Below are 20,087 nucleotides of genomic sequence, written 5' to 3'. Positions count from 1 at the left end.
GAAACTGTTAGAATAAATCCTTGCAACTGGAACCACTATGTCAAAAGGTACACACACCCCCTTCCCCAAAAGACACACGTAGAGGCTTTTGCCAAACTGCCCTCCCAGGAAAGCTGTCCTATCAGCAGCGTACAAGAGGGGTCTGCTCCCCACAGCTTTTCCGATGCTATGTATCATGGTCTCTTTTTTTATTTCAATGTCTTTGAACATGTGGAGGGAAAATGGCCGCATCTTCCTTCTGATATCATTTAAATATTCTTTGATTATCCATCTATGAGGATAAGCATTTTTCATACTTACTACCCACCGACCAGTTCCTCTCTGGCTAATTTTCTCTTCATATGTTCTACCTATTTTTTTTTCTTTTAATCAACTGATATTCATTTAGTTTACCTCCTGAGCTCTTAATATCTTGGTTCACTTTCACTAAATATGTTGTCGAAATAATTATTTAAGTATGTATGGAAGTCTGACATATTCTTGAGGTCAAATCTCTCAATCTTATGGTTACCTCTTTTGGGTTACCCTTTGTAAAGACCTTGTCACCCAAGACCAGGGGCTATTAAGTCCATGGTATTTTATTCCAGTCCTTTAGAACATCTCCTTGCATACATATTTAACTCTTTACTAGATCTGTAAGTGAGAAGGACAGACTAGAGTGCGAGGCTGAGAATCTTACTTTCTTCTGAGAGTTTGGCAAGTTTATCCAAGACCCCTGGCAGATATCCATTCTCCCCTACTACTCTCGAAGTCTGCCCTGTGAGCCATCACATCCACAGGTACACCTGACCCGACTCAGTGCAGGCAGCTGGGCAACGAAGAGCAGGCAGGGACAGAGCATACCTCCCTGCCGCCCTCTTCTCGCCCCACCCACCTCATTCTTTTGCCTTGCATGGCTGAGGCCAGAAACCAATGTCACGGCCTCTCTGTCTCTGCACAGTGACAGGGCTGCAAGTGCAGAAGGTCCCCACAAGTCACAGGTGGTCCAGGGCCTTGATTTCTGATAGCCCTCCATCTGCCTCTGCCACGACTCCTTGCCCCTTCCAGCTGGAGGCCTTGGGTGTGAGTCTGTGAGTGTGCTCCTCTTGGGACATGCTCTCCCTTGAATTGTAAACCAGCTGCAGCTTTTCTTAAACAAGGTCTCAAGCTCACTCGATCTCTCGACGCTTCCTAGAAGTCTCTGGTGTGGGAGGCACTTTTTCCTCCTTTCCAGCATCACAGTAGACATCTTTTTTTCTTGTATATTCTGATTATCATTTCAATGGGATTTGGGGAGTGGGTGGAATGAACACCTGTGCTCAAGTACCCATCTTGCCAGAAAGCCAACTGGCTTTGTAATTAACGCTGAATCCTGCCACTCGTGATGAACAATCTGGGCTTGGGGACATGCAGTAAACAACCCACACACATTTACCTTTGATAGCTGCTAAATATCCTCGGAGTTCTCGCTGAAGCCTGGTACCCTCTGCCTGAAAAACACACAAACACAGAGATGCTAAGCATCTTGTCTATATTTTGCATGGAAACATGCGAGAGGCAGTAAGTCCCAGAGTTTATTATTACCAGAGGCTCATTCTTGAAAGAGCATAAATATGTACACACACAGACTAAAGAAGGCGCCTGTCAGTGTTGATATTTATAGAGATTTTATTCAGCTTAAAAGTAAAGGAAAAGGCAAGTGACATTTTGCTGAGAATGGAAACTATACCCACCAGACGACCTCCCATATACTCAAGAACTAGCAAGTCCATAAATTTTGATGCATGGAATACGACAGGAGACCGATCACCACTGTTAAATATGGTAGCTATTAGCCACATGAGGCTGACCACTTGCAACGTGGCTGGTCCAAAGAGAAATGTACCGTAAAGTGTAAAATACCAGATTTCAGAGACTTCTTTCAAAAAAATCAAATTGATATGTTTTATGTCAATTACATGTTAAACTCATAATATTTTGGATATACTGAGTTAAATAAACTGCATTATTGTTTTTGTTTTGAGAGAGAGAGCATAAACAGGGGAGAAGGGCAGGGGAGAGAGAGAGAGAATCATAAGCGACACAGGGCTCGGTTCTACTTCTCCAGGATCATGTCCTGAGCTGAAACCAAGAGTTGGATGTTCAAACGATGGAGCCAACCAGGTGCCCCGATAAACTGTACTATTAAAATTAATTTCATGATTTCTTTTCACTTTTAAGATGTGGCCACTAGAAAATTTTAAATTATGTACGTGGATTGCATTATATTATTATTGGACATCACTAAAATAGAGAACCTCTGAAATAATAAATTTTGACATAGAAATCTTTGTTTTGGTTTGGATAAGGCTTAGCAACTCTGAGACTAAGATTACGCTGCAAGGACTGGAGAAATGAGGCAAGGAAGGAGGAGAGCCTTGCATGCATGATCAAGCAGTTGCCACAGTGGGCAGCCCAGCCTCAGTGCCACCGGGAGCTCTGGGAGAAAGTATCAAACACCCTTTAGATATCCTAACTGGGGAGCAAGGGAAATGGGACATTCAGCCATCAACTCCTGTCAGTCATTGGTTGAGGGCTGTTCCTTGTGCGGGGGATACAGGAGAAAGTCCTCAGACAAACAGCTGCTCTCGCGGGCAGCAGCAACTAAATCCAGTGGGCTCAGAAAGGGTAGCTACTAGGTCCCTGCAACTGAAAATATTTTTAAAATGTGCATTTTAGCCGCACAACCACTTAACAAACTTGTGGAGAGCTAGCACACAGAATGACTCCACCTTGATAATTAATAAAACAGCAACTATAGTTTAGTCTAACTTGATAGTTAAAAATACAGCAACTATCATAACCACATTCAATTCAGCAAGCATGTGTTGGTTAGTGTATAGCAAAAAAAAAAATGTGGGGAGGGGAGGAAGTAAAAAAGGGAAAAAACCCTACTTCCTTCAATGATTGCAGTCTAGTGGAGGAACCAAAGTATTGAAATAAAAATTGCATTCCAAAGCAGGTTACATTTAGCTCTGCAGTAACCATTCAAAATATTTGGGAGTACAAAGTAAAGACAAAATGCCCATCACATGTAAAGATAGATAGTAATTAATACAAAGCAACCGTGGAAAGGAATGTTTAAGACTATGGCTATCTGAAAAGGGCTTCTGGATGAGAACATTCTCCTATATGGTATAGTATGCATGGTGTCTCAATATGGTTTAAAATGAAAACTCTTAAGTTTCCCTTCTCCTGTTGAACCATTCAGAAACATCCTATGAAGGCAAACTGCCATAAGCTAGATCAAAACGAAACAAAACACCTTTCTGGATTTCCAAAACATCAAAGATTAGAGTGGAAAACTATGGGGAATGGGTGAGGAGAATGAATAGAAAATATTGATGGTCTTGATTTGTATTTCCCTGATGAGGAGCGACGTTGAGCATCTTTTCATGTGCCTGTTGGCCATCCGGATGTCTTCTTTAGAGAAGTGTCTATTCATGTTTTCTGCCCATTTCTTCACTGGGTTATTTGTTTTTTGGGTGTGGAGTTTGGTGAGCTCTTTATAGATTTTGGATACTAGCCCTTTGTCCGATATGTCATTTGCAAATATCTTTTCCCATTCCGTTGGTTGCCTTTTAGTTTTGTTGGTTGTTTCCTTTGCTGTGCAGAAGCTTTTTATCTTCATAAGGTCCCAGTAATTCATTTTTGCTTTTAATTCCCTTGCCTTTGGGGATGTGTCGAGTAAGAGATTGCTATGGCTGAGGTCAGAGAGGTCTTTTCCTGCTTTCTCCTCAGGGTTTTGATGGTTTCCTGTCTCACATTCAGGTCCTTTATCCATTTTGAGTTTATTTTTGTGAACGGTGTGAGAAAGTGGTCTAGTTTCAACCTTCTGCATGTTGCCGTCCGGTTCTCCCAGCACCATTTGTTAAAGAGACTGTCTTTTTTCCATTGGATGTTCTTTCCTGCTTTGTCAAAGATTAGTTGGCCATACGTTTGTGGGTCTAGTTCTGGGGTTTCTATTCTATTCCATTGGTCTATGTGTCTGTTTTTGTGCCAATACCATGCTGTCTTGATGATTACAGCTTTGTAGTAGAGGCTAAAGTCTGGGATTGTGATGCCTCCTGCTTTGGTCTTCTTCTTCAAAATTACTTTGGCTATTCGGGGCCTTTTGTGGTTCCATGTGAATTTCAGAATTGCTTGTTCTAGTTTCGAGAAGAATGCTGGTGCAATTTTGATTGGGATTGCATTGAATGTGTAGATAGCTTTGGGTAGTATTGACATTCTGACAATATTTATTCTTCCAATCCATGAGCAGGGAATGTCTTTCCATTTCTTTATATCGTCTTCAATTACCTTCATAAGCTTTCTATAGTTTTCAGCATACAGACCTTTTACATCACACTCAGATATCACCTCACGCCAGTCAGAGTGGCCAAAATGAACAAATCAGGAGACTATAGATGCTGGAGAGGATGTGGAGAAACGGGAACCCTCTTGCACTGTTGGTGGGAATGCAAATTGGTGCAGCCACTCTGGAAAGCAGTGTGGAGGTTCCTCAGAAAATTAAAAATAGACCTACCCTATGACCCAGCAATAGCACTGCTAGGAATTTACCCAAGGGATACAGGAGTACTGATGCATAGGGGCCCCTGTACCCCAATGTTTATAGCAGCACTCTCAACAATAGCCAAATTATGGAAAGAGCTGAAATGTCCATCAACTGATGAATGGATAAAGAAATTGTGGTTTATATACACAATGGAGTACTATGTGGCAATGAGAAAGAATGAAATATGGCCCTTTGTAGCAACGTGGATGGAACTGGAGAGTGTGATGCTAAGTGAAATAAGCCATAAAGAGAGACAGATACCATATGTTTTCACTCTTATGTGGATCCTGAGAAACTTAACAGAAACCCATGGAGGAGGGGAAGGAAAAAAAAAAAGAGGTTAGAGTGGGAGAGAGCCAAAGCATAAGAGACTCTTAAAAACTGAGAACAGGGGCGCCTGGGTGGCGCAGTCGGTTAAGCGTCCGACTTCAGCCAGGTCACGATCTCACGGTCCGTGAGTTCGAGCCCCGCGTCGGGCTCTGGGCTGATGGCTCAGAGCCTGGAGCCTGTTTCCCATTCTGTGTCTCCCTCTCTCTCTGCCCCTCCCCCGTTCATGCTCTGTCTCTCTCTGTCCCAAAAATAAATAAACGTTGAAAAAAAAAATTTAAAAAATAAAAATAAAAAAAAAATAAAAATAAATAATAAAAAAAAAAACTGAGAACAAACTGAGGGTTGATGGGGGGTGGGAGGGAGGGGAGGGTGGGTGATGGGTATTGAGGAGGGCACCTTTTGGGATGAGCACTGGGTGTTGTATGGAAACCAATTTGACAATAAATTTCATATATTAAAAAAAAAAAGAAAAGAAAATATTGATGGTCAACACGTGCATAAAGGTAGAGGATGAAGGGGATCCAGGGAAGAAACGGGTGCAGATAGGCCAACATCTCTAACACCACCACAAAAAGAATTTGGGGAAGAAAGAAGTAGTTCTTTCCCACATTGATATCTATTATATGACAAGCACTGTGTCAGATTCTGAGTATATAAGCTGAAAAGATAAGGCTGTGGGAGACTGTATTACTGTCGAATTTACACCTCCTTAGCAGATCTGATTTGGGGGAAGATTACACTTCCAGCCCATCAACACTGGCCTTGACTGCCGGACATGGCCAATTCGATGGGAGCACAAGTGGCACGTCCTACTTCTGAGCAGGTGTCAGAGTCATCACACAGTCCTACCGTTTCTTTCCCCTCTACCCCGAGGCCTGTAACATTCCAGATAGGTGTTGCTTCTCCAGACTGGATCATAGAGGGAAGAGAACTTGAAGCACGACCGCCACTCATATTTTCATGAGCGAGAAATAAAGCTCTGTTGCTGGAAGCCACCAAGGTACTACGAGCACAGCATCACCTGCCCTAAATGGCCTGAGAAAAATGGTTCACCATCAATAGTGGAAATGCTGAAAGATGGAGAAGGCTGAAATCTAACAGAAAAAGAAAAAGCCAACAGAGTTAGCAGAAAAGCACTAAAGGCATTTACACAAACATTGCCGAAAGTAAATCCAATTGGAAGGGTTAAGGACAAAGTGGATGGCTTAGCAAATGGAAGCCCAAGTGCTAGTCAAGTGATAGATAGGTGGATGTGAGAGAGCAGCGAGGCCCAGAATCATGCGTCCTAATAGAGGGCAGATAATTTAGAGAGAACACCCAAAACCATACATGTGACTTACCTGGATGGATCCAGACCCAGATCAATCTAAAGCCTACAGCCCTAAAAGGTGCAATTAGGAGGCTCTGAATCCCCTAAGGCCCCCTTTTTCAAAATGGTAAGTGTACACCTTGGGGGTACTTAGTGGTTTGTCTAGGGCACATAGAGCCGTGAAATAAACCTAAAATATATCTCTGGAACATCAATTTACTGAGGTTGGAGGGGAGCAAATGGAGAAGAAACCATTCTTTTGTAATCACTAAGCAACCTGTTATGACGTACGATGAAAAACTACAGAGACTAAACACAGAACTCCAAGACGTCTCCTGTTTTTAGCTGTCCGCTTTAGAGCTCTGCTCCGTGGGTCCTTCCCTGCAAGTGTGCAAAGCACTGAGCTAAGGCAGGGCTCATTTCTACCCAGAAGGATGCTCTCCCCTCGGAAGGTAATACAAAGCCTGCCGCAGTAACTGCTGGTTATGAGACGATACAGCCATGCAGGGTATCTGTAAATAGCAAAAAAAGTAGCAGGGAAGGGTGTTCTTTTCCCAAATATTTAAGAAACAAAGCACATCAAGTTAATCCCACAATTTCCTCTTCTTTCAGAACGAGAGAATGAAAGAATTCAGGCTTCACTCCATACACTGCATTCACCCAGCCGAAGCAATAAACATTTTTTTAAAAATGAAATAAGAGTCCCAGAAGAATTTTTTTTAGATATCTAAGAGTGGCAGAAAGTTCAAATTATACACTAATGGCTTAGACAGATGAGTTCAATTTAAGCAGATAAACTGAAAGGCTTATTTAAATAACTCTTCTTTGCCAATTATTAAAATTCTTAATTTTCCTCCATGATTATTAAGGTTCATAAATCATTTGGTAATAACCCTATCGAATTTCATCTAAAATTCTGCCTGAATCAGAAAGTAAAAGGCTCTGGAGAGAAACTGTTCACCTATAATATGCCACAGAGAAGTTCTTCTGCACAAAACCTATTGCATAATAAAACTTTCTTAATGTCGTTATCCTATGTGAATCACAAAGATGTTTTAAATTAGAAATAAATTCTTACAGCTAAGCTCAGATTTCACTGCATCTGAAATTTGTTCCATATTCCTCTGAAAATTACCATTTCAGTAATTCAGCCTTGAATTATGTATTGCACAGAAAACAAATTCAAAATTCCACAACCTACAACTACATGAGTACATTTTCCTTTCTATTTCTTTATGTCGTTCCCTATAAGGTAAGCTCAAACTATTATTCTAACTTGGGGTCACATTTTCCTCAGGTCTTAAGGTAACATGAGGCCAAGTGAGTCTACTCTCTTTTTTTAATTTTTATTTTTGAGAGAGAAAGAGACAGAGCGTGAGTGAGGAAGGGGCAGAGACAGAGGGAGACACAGAATCTGAAGCAGGCTCCAGGCTCTGAGCTGTCAGCACAGAGCCAGAGGCAGGGCTCAAACCCACAAACCAAGAGATCATGACCTGAGCTGAAGTTGGACGTTTAACCGACTGAGCCACACAGGTGCCCCTAAGTGAGTCTATTCTAATTAAGTTGTCTGACTGCCAACTAATACTCTTCTTTAGACAAGATCTAAGAAGAACTCACACCTACCGAAGGACCCTGTAGGCATATGGTATAATAACAAAGCTCTGGTGTTAGAGGTTCTTCATTTATTTTTTCAATTGGATCATTTATCAGTGTCAGCAGCTGCTGTTTCTCCAGCCCAGACAATGCCCAGGCCTCACTTTCTTCCCACACAGCCAAGGGAATTGGCTTGCTTTTCCTTCCTCATTAAAGCTACTCCTACCCACGCTCTCCCTTGGGTGTCACACTCTTGCAAAGCTAGGGAGAAGGAAGCAGTCTCCATAGTTCCCTTCTGCCAAGCTGTCCTGGAAAACAAGACCGGGTCATTTTGGGTTTCATCATGGAGATAATCAAAACTTAGCAGGCATGCAAAAAGTGTAAAAGGTTTTAAAACCTTACAAAGGTCTGAGAATTACTGCTTCCAGTCAAAAAATCTCTTTATTCCCTTGCTGAGTAGTATCTTGAGGCTGTTGCTTTCTTCCCTTACTCCTGTAAGCACTACTCATGATAGCCACCTCCCCACCAAGAATGAAGTTTAATTATTTAATGAATTATTTAATAAAATCTAATTAAATAGAGAAAGAACACTGCAGGTACACCATCATGGAAGGTTTCAGACATCCATGTTATTCAATACAAAGAAATCACAGTCCATACCTAATTAAATGTGTTTCCAAATTGTTTGACATCAGATTGGTCCTTAGTAGCACCAATTCCTTAATTATTTGTATATATGTCTTGGGGTAGTTGGGGTAGGCAAGGAGAGAGGGGCAGGTTCCCAGACATACTGGGCTCCTGGATAGATCTCATTCGTGTCTCTCTTCAGCACCTTGGACAGCCCTTCAAACTCCAAAGATTTAACTTCTGTAGAATCAAAGGACCATTACCGCATCAGTGTTTCCTATGGCACTCTGGTAAGTGAACAGAGGAATTACAGACAGGTTTTCTTCAAGGTGAGCCAAGTTCCTGGTAAGAAGAGCCACCACATACTCTGAACCATGGAAGTGTCTCAAAGTCCTGTCATAGGCACTGGGTTTAAAAGCAGGGCTGCATTTAGCTATTTGATGATTAATGAGTTAGGCTGTTTATTGTTAGATGCACTAAATTCTGAAGCATTAAAAATATACTAATATTTGTTAATACTTATGCCTAGAACTTCAGGATCCATAAAGAGGTACCATTTTGTTAGCTCACCTTTATCCCAGTTACTTCAGGCATCCATGTTATTCAACCAGAGTTGAGGCATTAATTTGATTAAATTGTAGGCACAATGCATAGAATGAATTAATAATTTCTAAGGAACTAAACTCAGGGGAGCAATCACTGAAAATTCAGGGGCAAGCCCACATTCTGCCATGTACATGACACTTCTGTGCAATGGTGTGTACCATACAGCCCTGGCTGTACTTGCAAAATCAAACCCAGTGAGCTTTATTTGCAAGGTTATGCATGTCTAGCCAACCACCTTAATCAATAGGTATTTAATACCTATTAAATAAGCAAGGACTTTTTGAACTGACTTTTTAAAATATGGTAAATGTAGAGGTGCCTGAGTGGCTCAGTCAGTTAAGCATCTGACTCTTGGTTTCAGCTCAGGTCACGATCTCACAGTTCGTGAGTTTGAGCCCCACATAGGGCTCTGTGTTGACAGTGTAGAGCCTGCTTGGGATTCTCTGTCTTCCTCTCTCTCTCTCTCTCTCTGCCCCTCCCCTGCTCACTCTCTATCCCTCTCAAAAAAATGAATAACCAACTTTAAATATGGTAAATGTAGTACTTATTTACATTTATTGGTAACTTTTGTTATAAAAAGAAAAAGATGGACTGGAAAAAAGAAAACGCCACACACATTACAGGAATATTTTCATTAACTTGCCTCTCAGAAACTGTGAGTTGACAGCCAACAGTATTGGCATATAAAAGTTGGATCTGAAGAGATACAATGTCACAAAGTTGTGATTTCACAAAGGTAAGTCCTATCATCTCATCTGTGATCATGAGCATATAGAAGTTCCCATAGTTACATTATGATTTTTGGCCTTTACTGACATTTTTCTCTTGAAAAGGCTAAGTAACATAACAAAGTTAAAACTGGTCCAATTTCTCAAAATTCAGACAGGTTAACTCAATCTTGAAAGCCATGTTAGTAAGATTTCTTACCATTTTCGAAGCTCAGAAGAAAATTAGTTTATCAAAGAGATAAGGTTTAATAGAGCCATAATCAGCACCTTGATTAACAGATGACTAATCTGAATCTACTTATGATCAAAGATAACATTAGCCTATTGAACAGTACAGGTACTATTAGTCTGTGAAGAAACAGAGCTCTCTCTCTGTTACAAGTTCAGATGCACTTAAATTGGAAGATGATAGTTTTTCAAAGGTATAAAAGCAGCAGGGTCTCTAATATTAACATTTTTTTTCCACGCTTTGAACTCTTTGTAGTTAACAGGAGCCATCATTAAAAACCTAGCACTGATCTCAAAGAAAAATTTTTCCATTAAAAAATTTTCTTGGGGCGCCTGGGTGGCTCAGTCAGTTGAGCATCCGACTTCAGCTCAGGTCATGACCTCTTGGTTTGTGGGTTTGATCCCTGCTTTTGGCTCTGTGATGACAGCTCAGAGCCTGGAGCCTGCTTCGGATTCTGTGTCTCCCTCTCTCTCTGCCCCTCCCCCGCTCATGCTCTGTCTCTTTCTGTCAAAAATAAACATTTAAAAAAATTTTTTAAATTTCTTTTGGCATATATTAATGCAACAGAGATGAGAGAGAGGAAATCCAAGTGGGTTTTGAAATCACATTCATGGGCTAATCACGGTAGGGGGTGGTGCATGGACAGGTGATAGACATCAGAGAACATCTCAGTTTCCACAATTTTATCCCAGATTCCTAGCCCAATTTCCAACTATCCTTGTCAGCAACTCCAAGTAATTATGATTGGAAAACCAAATCTAATATACTATTTACCTTTTAACAAAACAAAACTAGAAAGCTAGCTACTAGTAATTCCATATACATTTTTTCCACATAGCTTCCTTAAGCCAACTAACTTGAGTTCATACAGATCTCTATTCTGGTCTTCTGGAAAGCTGGCCCGCTTGTGTGTGTAAGGGGATAGAATTGCCTAGTTAGAACTATTAAAGTCACCACATGGGTGCTGGATACAACTTGACAGTATACTTTATTGCCTTTAGGCAATTGAGTTTGTGATCCCTGAAAAGTCATTCCAATTTCTTCTGTGTGTGTGTGTGTGTGTGTGTGTGTGTGTGTGTATTTGATGCATAAGGAGCTTCATAGGTATTATATAAACCCCTTTTCAACCTTTACCTTAATACCGAGGGCATAGTGTTTAATATAGTAGGGAGGAAACCGACCCAGAAATTAAGGGAAACTCCATGGGACTCCCACCCCAACCATGGCTTCTTGTCCTGTGGCTTATTGTTCAGCGTCCCCTTCTGTGGGACCATGAACATGTCCACAGTAGAAAGGATGTAAAAGTTTTAGAAAAACAACTGCTATGTCAAGTTATTAATGAGATGTATTGATGAGAAGGAAGGAGGTATCTTGGAATTCATTACTCCAGTCATAATATAACATCCAGAACATTCCTGAGACTGCCATTTATGATACAGTAGTTTGTTAGAGCTACCGTAACAAAATACCACAAACAACAGAAATTTATTTCTTCACAGCTCTGGTGGCTAAAAGTCCAAGACCAAGGTGTTGGCAGGTTTGGTTCCTCCTGAGGACTCACTCCTTGGCTTGCAGACAGCTACCTTCTCGCTGTGTCCTCACGTGGCTTTTGTATGCATGTATCCTTGGTGTCTCTCCTGCTCCTTATAAAGACATCAATCCTAGTGGAGTGGGACCCACCCATATGACTTCACTTAATCCTAGTAATGACCTCTCAAATGTCCTAATCTATAAATACAGCCACAACTCTGAAGTGTGCTGGCGGTTAGGACTCCAATATATAAATTTAGACATACACAATTAAGCCCATAATAAATATTCTCAAAGCAAGCCTTTAGTAGAGCAATATGACCACAAGGTCTAACACTTATTGACTGGTCCCTTTGTTCCAGATACTGTCCTAAGTGCCACAGCTCTATCACCTCATAATCCTCAAATTAACTCCATGAAGTCAGCACATTTTTACCAGTGAGAAAACTGAGGCATAGAGTCTGAGAAACCTGCCCAAAGGTCATACATCTGGTAGACAGCAAGCCAGTATTGGAGCCTGGGTAGTTTAAACAGCCTGTGGGTTGTTTAAACTCCACAATACGCCTCCAGAGCCCACATGCCTCCTGCCCTCTACCACCCTTTGTCTCCAGGCTACAAAGACACAAATGACAGCTGAGGATAAATGAGGCTGTCCCAAGAAGAATCAACTGTTGATCAATGAGAATAATTTAACTAAAGACCATTTTCTGCGCTCCCATGGTACTGTTCTAATCTTTAAATTAAAATACCGACTGTTCATGTGTTTCTTTACAAAGCTCTTGGTTCCACAGAGTACATTCCATGAGATTCATATAGCACGGATGGGTTCTGGCACCACAACCCCTGGCTTTAAAACCTGAGCTCTGTAACTTCTAACTGTGCAACCTTGGGCCATCCACTGAACCTCTCCAACCCTGTGATTCCTCATCAGTAAAATGAAGATGGTAATAGTACTCACTTCCTAGAGCTATCACAAAGGCCGAGGGAGACAGCCCATGGAAAGTATCAGCAGAGGGCCAGGCACACACGATGCATTCGGTAAATGTTGGATACCACGATTATCATTCTACATAATATTTTCCAAATGAGAAAATATGCAAAGAATAGGTGTTTAAGAAGTGCTTGACTGAACTAAGTTTGCTACATGTTATATTATAAAGAAATATCTTCATGAGGAATACACAAAACCTCCCCCAAACAAGCTACTTGGGATTTTAGAATGCTTCCTTTATTTTTATGTCTCAGTCTAAAGTACACAGTTTTGCTTTCCAGGAAGACTATTTTTTTAAATAGCTTTAAATGTTGCAGCAATAGGGGCGATGGGTGATTCAGTCGATTAAGTGTCTAACTCTTGATTTTGGCTCAGGTCATGATCTCTTGGGTCATAGGATTGAGCACTGGATCAGGCTCTGCACTGTTAGTGTGGAGCCTGCTTGGGATTCTCTCTCTATCCCCCTCCCCCACTCACTCGCTCTCTCTCAAAATAAATTTAAAAAATGTTGCAGTCAGTAATAGAGGATCCTAAAGTACATGGGAATAATTTCTGCAGATATGTAAGAGCCACTGAACAATGGATCTAAGAAATACCAAGCCAATATGATAAACTGCTGTAAGGAAACAAGATAGCATGAATACCAGTGGCCAAAAGAATGATCAAGTTCATGCCCATAATGAAAGCTTTTGTGACATATGCTCAGTTTTTTCAGACACAAAGCAGAATTGTAATTGTGGAAGGCTATGAGAATCAAGTGAGACAGTGTTTGTACAAAACACTTTATAAATGGCTAGGCCTATTTGTGGAAAGTCTTAATAATAAGAAATACCTCATCACTGCTTTTACCTAAGCCAGTCAGACAGGGCTTGGAAATTTGTCAATTCTTAAAGCTCCTTAGGAAATTCTTATAATGATCCAGGTTAAGAACATATTCAAATAGATGTGCAATTAAGGAAACCATTATCTTTACTATATTGATATCATCTCAGGCTTGCATCCAACTTGTTACTACCATATGATGGCTCTTTAGAGACACAAGTCAACTGTGCGAGCTGGTTCAGAAGTCTGGAGTGGGGCCCGGGAATCAGTATTTTGACAAGGACTCCAGGTGATTTTGATGGTTATTTGGGAACCTCTACTGCAGTTCGTCGCTGTGTCTACAATGTAATTGACAGTTAGTGTGTTGATGCAGCTGTCGTATGAGACGGCCAAAAAGACACTTAAAAATATGTCTGGATCCAGGTTTCTGTCAGTTACCATCAGACATTCCTTCTAAGGCACCCATCACTTAGATTGGAACTCCTACGCACAGTGTATGTGGGGTGTGCGGGCTGACTGATGAGACAATGGGAACAATAATACTGACACAAACCTGAAAGTCAATTGCAGCGTGTCTATGGAGATTTTCAAGGCCATTTCAGACAGTCTTCCCGGGCTCAGATGAGAGATATCTCTACTTCTCTGCCTCCCATTACCACAACAATACAGTCAATCTGGGGATCATTTCGAGAACATCCAAACTAGGTAATACGCTTACTTCACAAGGGGAAGCGGAAGACATATAGAATTGGTCTCTAACTGGATGCTGAGGAATGGGGTATGAAACCCTCCCCAGCTGGCACAGTTAATTAATGTAGTCAAGTAAAACACAATTAAAGAGAAGTAACAGCACAGGATAGACGGAAGGGAATGATCAAAGTAATAACACAAAGAGCTTCCTCTAGAAGTGATTTCTTAAATGGGTAACAGACACCAAAGGGAGCTGCACAAATAGTGATCCTTGGAATGTCTGCAGTTTGGGTCAGATTTTGGTTAGGTTTCAACTAGACCTTTTTATTTACATACGCCATAACTAAGGAGATATTCTTGCAGATGTGACAAAACAAGTAAGAGTAAAGAGGATAAAAGATGGATAGGTTTTCCAGGAAATGCTTTTGTTTTCTTCCTCTCCTCTAGCACTAAGGACAGCAACACCTTAATAGTCACAGGAAGCAAGCAGACTCCTTTTGCTCCTATGAAGCCAATGAGCACAATAGAAGAGGCCTAATGGATGTGTCCAAAATGCAATAAATAGAGACAATATAGAGAAATGTAGGGGAATTTGAAGCGCACGGGCCACTATATTCTTTTGACACCTACAGATTTCCATTCTCTGTTCCCTCCCATAGAAGTCGGTTGTATTGGCAATCACAGTGGGTCATACTTACCAAAAAAGGAATCTAAATCAAGACTATACACACAAAACACATCTTTGCCATAAAAACAAGATTATACAGGAGGCTGACAGTCTTAACTAGGGGACTAGTGGCCAGATTATATTCCCTTGCTTTTTGCCACACGGTGGATGTACTACATATAAATCAGTTAAACTAAGAGCCTTGCAGCTGAGCATATAGCCACTTCATGAATATTTAGCACACAATGCAAGCTGCATTACAGAATGAGAGCCTGGCGGTCACAGCCAGTAGACACCCACTGAGTCCAGGGAGTCGAGATGGCAATGGGATTGTGGGAATGCATAGAAATCACTTTTTCTTTTTTTTTTTTTAATTTTTTTTTCAACGTTTATTTATTTTTGGGACAGAGAGAGACAGAGCATGAACGGGGGAGGGGCAGAGAGAGGGAGACACAGAATCGGAAACAGGCTCCAGGCTCCAGGCTCCGAGCCATCAGCCCAGAGCCCGACACGGGGCTCGAACTCACGGACCGCAAGATCGTGACCTGGCTGAAGTCGGACGCTTAACCGACTGCGCCACCCAGGCGCCCCAGAAATCACTTTTTCAAAGAATACCAACTGGAGTGAGAGTAAACTTGGGTGCTAATGTTAAGTGATGAAACTAGGATACCAAAATGCATCATGCTGGAAGTACAGGAATATCACCTCAGAACCCTTTGTCTTCTTTGTACTATTTTAACTGCTTATAAGGAAAGAAGACTTTTGCACCCTAGACCACCAGCTTGACAAAGACAAGAACTATGACTGATTTGTTTATTATTTTGTTTCCAAAGCCTTGTGCTTAGTAGACACTCAATATTGATGTGTTGAGTCAGCCAGGAAATGCTTTTTTGAGAAAGAGGCGCGGGGCGGGGGGCAGGGGTAGAGAGAGAGCGAGACAGAATTCTAAGCAGGCTCTGCACTGTCAGAGCAGAGCCCCAAGCGAGGTTCAAACCCACAACCATGAGATCATAACCTGAGCCGAAATCAAGAGTCAGATGTTTAACCAACTGAGCCACTCAGGTGCCCCAGAAATGCTTTTGATATATACTTATCCATGGGGAAGTTCTTTCTGGCCTGTTACAAATATTTACCTATTGTCTTCAGTGAACTGTCCAGCTCCTAATTCATGTCAATCCCTCCAATTGTGTACTAGAGCCCATCTCCAACTGCCTACTCAAGGACATGAGTCAGTTGTTGTTCCTCCCTTTCTCTGTGATTCATCACATTTTCCTTCTATACTAAATGAGTCCCATTAGTATCCCTAGAATTTTGCCATCATAAGAAAAATGTTCTCTTGACCCCATTTCCTCCCCCAAGTTAGTTTTATTTACTTGCAACCCTTTAAATTTTTTTTAATGTTTATTTATTTTTGAAGGACAGTGAGACAGAGCATGAGCAGGGGAGGGGCAGACACACACACACACACACACACACACACAGAATCCGAAGCAGGGTCCAGGCTCTGAGCTGTCAGCACCAGAGCCCAATGCGGGGCTTGAACTCATACCTGTGGGATCATGGCCTGAGCCAAAATCTGCCACCCAACCAACTGAGCCATCCAGGTGCCCCTTACCTGCAACCCTTTAAAGCAAAACTTGAAAACTTGCTGTCTCTACACCTCCTGATACTCTTCACCTTGCTCTACATACTCTCTACTTGCACAAGAAAACCTGGGGCTTTTTTCTCTGTAATTCTCATCATTTTCTAGAAAACAATATAATCTGCTTATTTCTTATGTTTTCTTTATTGTCTATCCCCGTGTTTTGGAATATAAGATCCAAACATGGACCTTTGTCTTCACTCAAGTGACCTTTGTCTTGACTCAAGCTTCCCAAAGATCTGGGTATATTCCTGACAAGAAGACACTCAATAAACGTAAGACAGAGGGATGTCTAGGTAGTTACAGATTATAGTTCTGAACCTGCAGCCACATGCTATCATATATCAAGCAACCTGCAAAAATTCCCTGAAAGTTGATATTAAGAGAAAACATTTTAAATGTTGGAAAATATTTGCACAGTAATATGGTTTTCAATATTACAGAATTCTCACAGAAACTTATGGAGAGCTGGAACTAGAAGGATCTCTAGGTAAACTTTATTCCCAGAGATGCAGACACATACCAATTCTCTTACAGAGTATTGTGCAATCATGGAGTTTAAACTTTAATGGAAAAACCCAGTATAAATCCAAGCAACAAGACTCAACAATAAAGTTTCTCAGAAACAATGAACTAGTATCACTTCAAAATATTAATGCTCTGCAGTAAAAACATCCTACCAGAGAAGAGTGAGCTTGCTCCAAAATATACTTGTAAAAAATGCTAACACTGGAGAACGTAACTGGGATTCAAGGACTGAAAAACTTCCTGCATAATTAAGATGACTTATTATATTAAATTAGTAAATGTATGCAAAGCTCTTGGAAGATTGAAAATATTATATGTGCCAGCTGATATTTATGGAGTAGCGTAGAACTAAGGCAGCTCCAGAATCCAGGAAGGGGCCAGAGCCTTGTTCTAGTCTTGATAACCCAGGTTATAATCAACTCTAAGCCATATCAGACATTCTCCAAGGGCTATTTTGCTGCCAAAAATGAAGATAAAAGAAGTCAAGTAAATGACAGTGAAGAGGGGCTTTGGTATTGAACTGGTAAGGAGGCGCGGAATATCCAAGACAAAGAGTGAAGACAGAGAATATGTGTGAGAGGAAGGATATACTTACTAAGTACCTAATAGGTGCCAGAAGGCATGGAAGATTTTTTTAAATGACTAAGACAGGATGTCTTCCTTTACATATTCTGTAATGTAATGAGGACATACACACTGTTATATAAGAAAAATGGAACAAGAGTTATCAGATGAAGTACAAAAGAAATATACTACAGGAGTATACAGAGGAAGAGAGATGTGGACTGAGGAGACTGGAAAGACATCAGGTAGGAAATACCGTGTAAGTTGACTGTAAGGGAAGGTGGGATTTGAACACATGGGGATGGCGGATCAGGCAAGGACAGTTCAATTCCAAGGAAGCGCTTGCAGTGGGGGAACTGGAAGAAGAGCTTGGAAGTAAGCAGTCTAGTCCCTAAAGGACACCATCAGACACAGGCCACCAACTCTTCACTCTACCAACTTCCTTTCTGCCTTTCATTATACCACAGCACCTGGATTCGAACCAGCCTCCCTAATGTGGTACCTAAAGAGAATTGCCATCTATATCACTGATAGGCTGCTTCTGCCAAATACTATAAGGGACAGTGTGATCAAATATTATAAGAAACAGTATGATAAAATCAGAGGAAGGCTAAAGAAAGGTTTAGTGAGAAAACGTGAGAGAGTGCGGAGGCTGCTTGGGATTCTCTCTCTCTCCCTCTCTCTCTGCCCCTCCCCCATGCACTCTCTATCTCCCTCAAAAATAAACAAACCTAAAAACAAAAACAAAAACCAATTCATGCCCTACAAAACAGGGAACGGAATAAAAAGACAAAGACTAACCAAGCAGAATCTTCTCAAAGTTGTGCAAATACATATTCTTAAAAGGCTCACTTAAAGGGACTTACTCCAGACAGGTCAGAAATTTTTCTGAGTTAGAATGTATGGAGTCAGACATGTTTTAAAGAACAGAGAGAGTTACTGGTAGAGAGGTTTTTGGGTAGGTGCAGATTGAGTATTAACACACCACTCCACGTATCACTCTTGCTTTATTATACTTCATTCAAGAAAAAAAACTTTTCACCACCCCATTTCTTTTTTTTTTTTATTTTTTTAACGTTTATTTATTTTTGAGACAGAGAGAGACAGAGCACGAACGGGGGAGGGTCAGAGAGAGGGAGACACAGAATCTGAAACAGGCTCCAGGCTCTGAGCTGGCAGCACAGAGCCCGACGCGGGGCTCCAACTCACAGACCGTGAAATCATGACCCGAGCCGAAGTCGGCCGCTTAACTGACTGAGCCACCCAGGAGCCCCTTCACCACCCCATTTCTATGCTGCTTTCTTGTTCTATAGACTATTCACTCTCTGTTGGACAGGTTTCATAGAAGGCATGACTTTTGGTAGGAGCTTCTCTTACACACTCTGCTGCAAGGTCACCAAAATTCTGTCCTGCTGGTCTACCATGCCCACTTAAGACCTTGGCAGGTCCTCATCCAGCATCAAAACACTTCCTTTCCCTCCATTTGACAGCCTTGTCCATTATATAAAGGACCCAAAGGTAAGTCTGATCCAATTTAAACCTTGTTATGTTTTGCTAAAGGATATCAACAAATGGGCAATAAATTGAATGTGAAGAATTAGCCCCGTATCCCACACTTAATAACATTCACGAAGGTCATGATGGCACTTCAAATAGTTTGGCCAATGCAATCTTAAAGAGCCCTCCTATTTCTACATTAACATAAATTAAATATGTTGGCTCTGGCCCTGAACAAATGATTTCTTTTCAAACACATAACCTAGAATAAAGTTTATTTTAAATGAAAGTATTAAAAACAGGCAACAGGAGGAAAATGTTATATAAATAATCAACCTGTGATTTGTACCAGAGGTGCCCTGGAATGAGTGAGCCCTCATCCCAGGATAGAGAATTCCTCCATGACTTACTTCAGTGGCCACAATGGAACCAGGGTAATTAGGGTCAATTTTCACCACCCTGTGAATGTCTTATTACACTTCTCATAAGAAATTCCTAATAAGATGTAAAGGAAACACATTTTTATTCTTTAGGGACAATACAAACAAACCACATATTTTTAACTGATAACTGTCATTCTATTAAAGTCTAAAAAGAAGAGTGTCCAATAAGTTAACAGACTGTATTAACTGCTGCCTTTCCTTTAGGACATTAATAATGCTTATTATTTAGTATACTTACACGTATAGCAATACTTATATATTTGGTATAATGTAGCCCATAGGTCATCCCATAGACATGGATATTTTTATAGACCCAAATATAAAATTGAATCAGTGCCAACATTTTTTTTTAATTTTTTTTTTCAACGTTTATTTATTTTTGGGACAGAGAGAGACAGAGCATGAACGGGGGAGGGACAGAGAGAGAGGGAGACACAGAATCGGAAACAGGCTCCAGGCTCTGAGCCATCAGCCCAGAGCCCGACGCGGGGCTCGAACTCATGGACCGCGAGATCGTGACCTGGCTGAAGTCGGACGCTTAACCGACTGCGCCACCCAGGCGCCCCAGTGCCAACATTTAATAATTGAGTTATTTCCACTGGTGCACGGCCAAAGTTAGTGGGGGTAGGGGAGAAACAGTCAGAAGTCAGGTGCCAGAAGCCAGGACAGAGCACTCGTAGCCGCAGGCATACCACCGGGCAGGGGGGAAAGCTCTGCT

General features: G+C 41.2%; 1 protein-coding gene across 1 annotated transcript in view; it reads right to left on the bottom strand.

Moving 5' to 3' along the window:
• The window catches only part of AMPH (amphiphysin), a 251,669-nt gene that overhangs the window by 110,383 nt on the left and 121,199 nt on the right, over positions 1–20,087 (bottom strand). The window contains exon 3 of the mRNA XM_047097205.1: positions 1,415–1,469. Coding sequence (XP_046953161.1) covers positions 1,415–1,469 — 55 coding nt within the window. The remainder of the gene's footprint in view (positions 1–1,414; positions 1,470–20,087) is intronic.

The sequence above is a fragment of the Lynx rufus genome, unplaced genomic scaffold, assembly GCF_022079265.1.
Source record: "Lynx rufus isolate CCGP_SWC_20201006 ecotype Redwood Valley unplaced genomic scaffold, mLynRuf1.p SCAF_4, whole genome shotgun sequence".
NCBI classification, from domain to species: Eukaryota; Metazoa; Chordata; class Mammalia; order Carnivora; family Felidae; genus Lynx; species Lynx rufus.
This window is presented reverse-complemented; position numbering and strand designations above follow the sequence as displayed.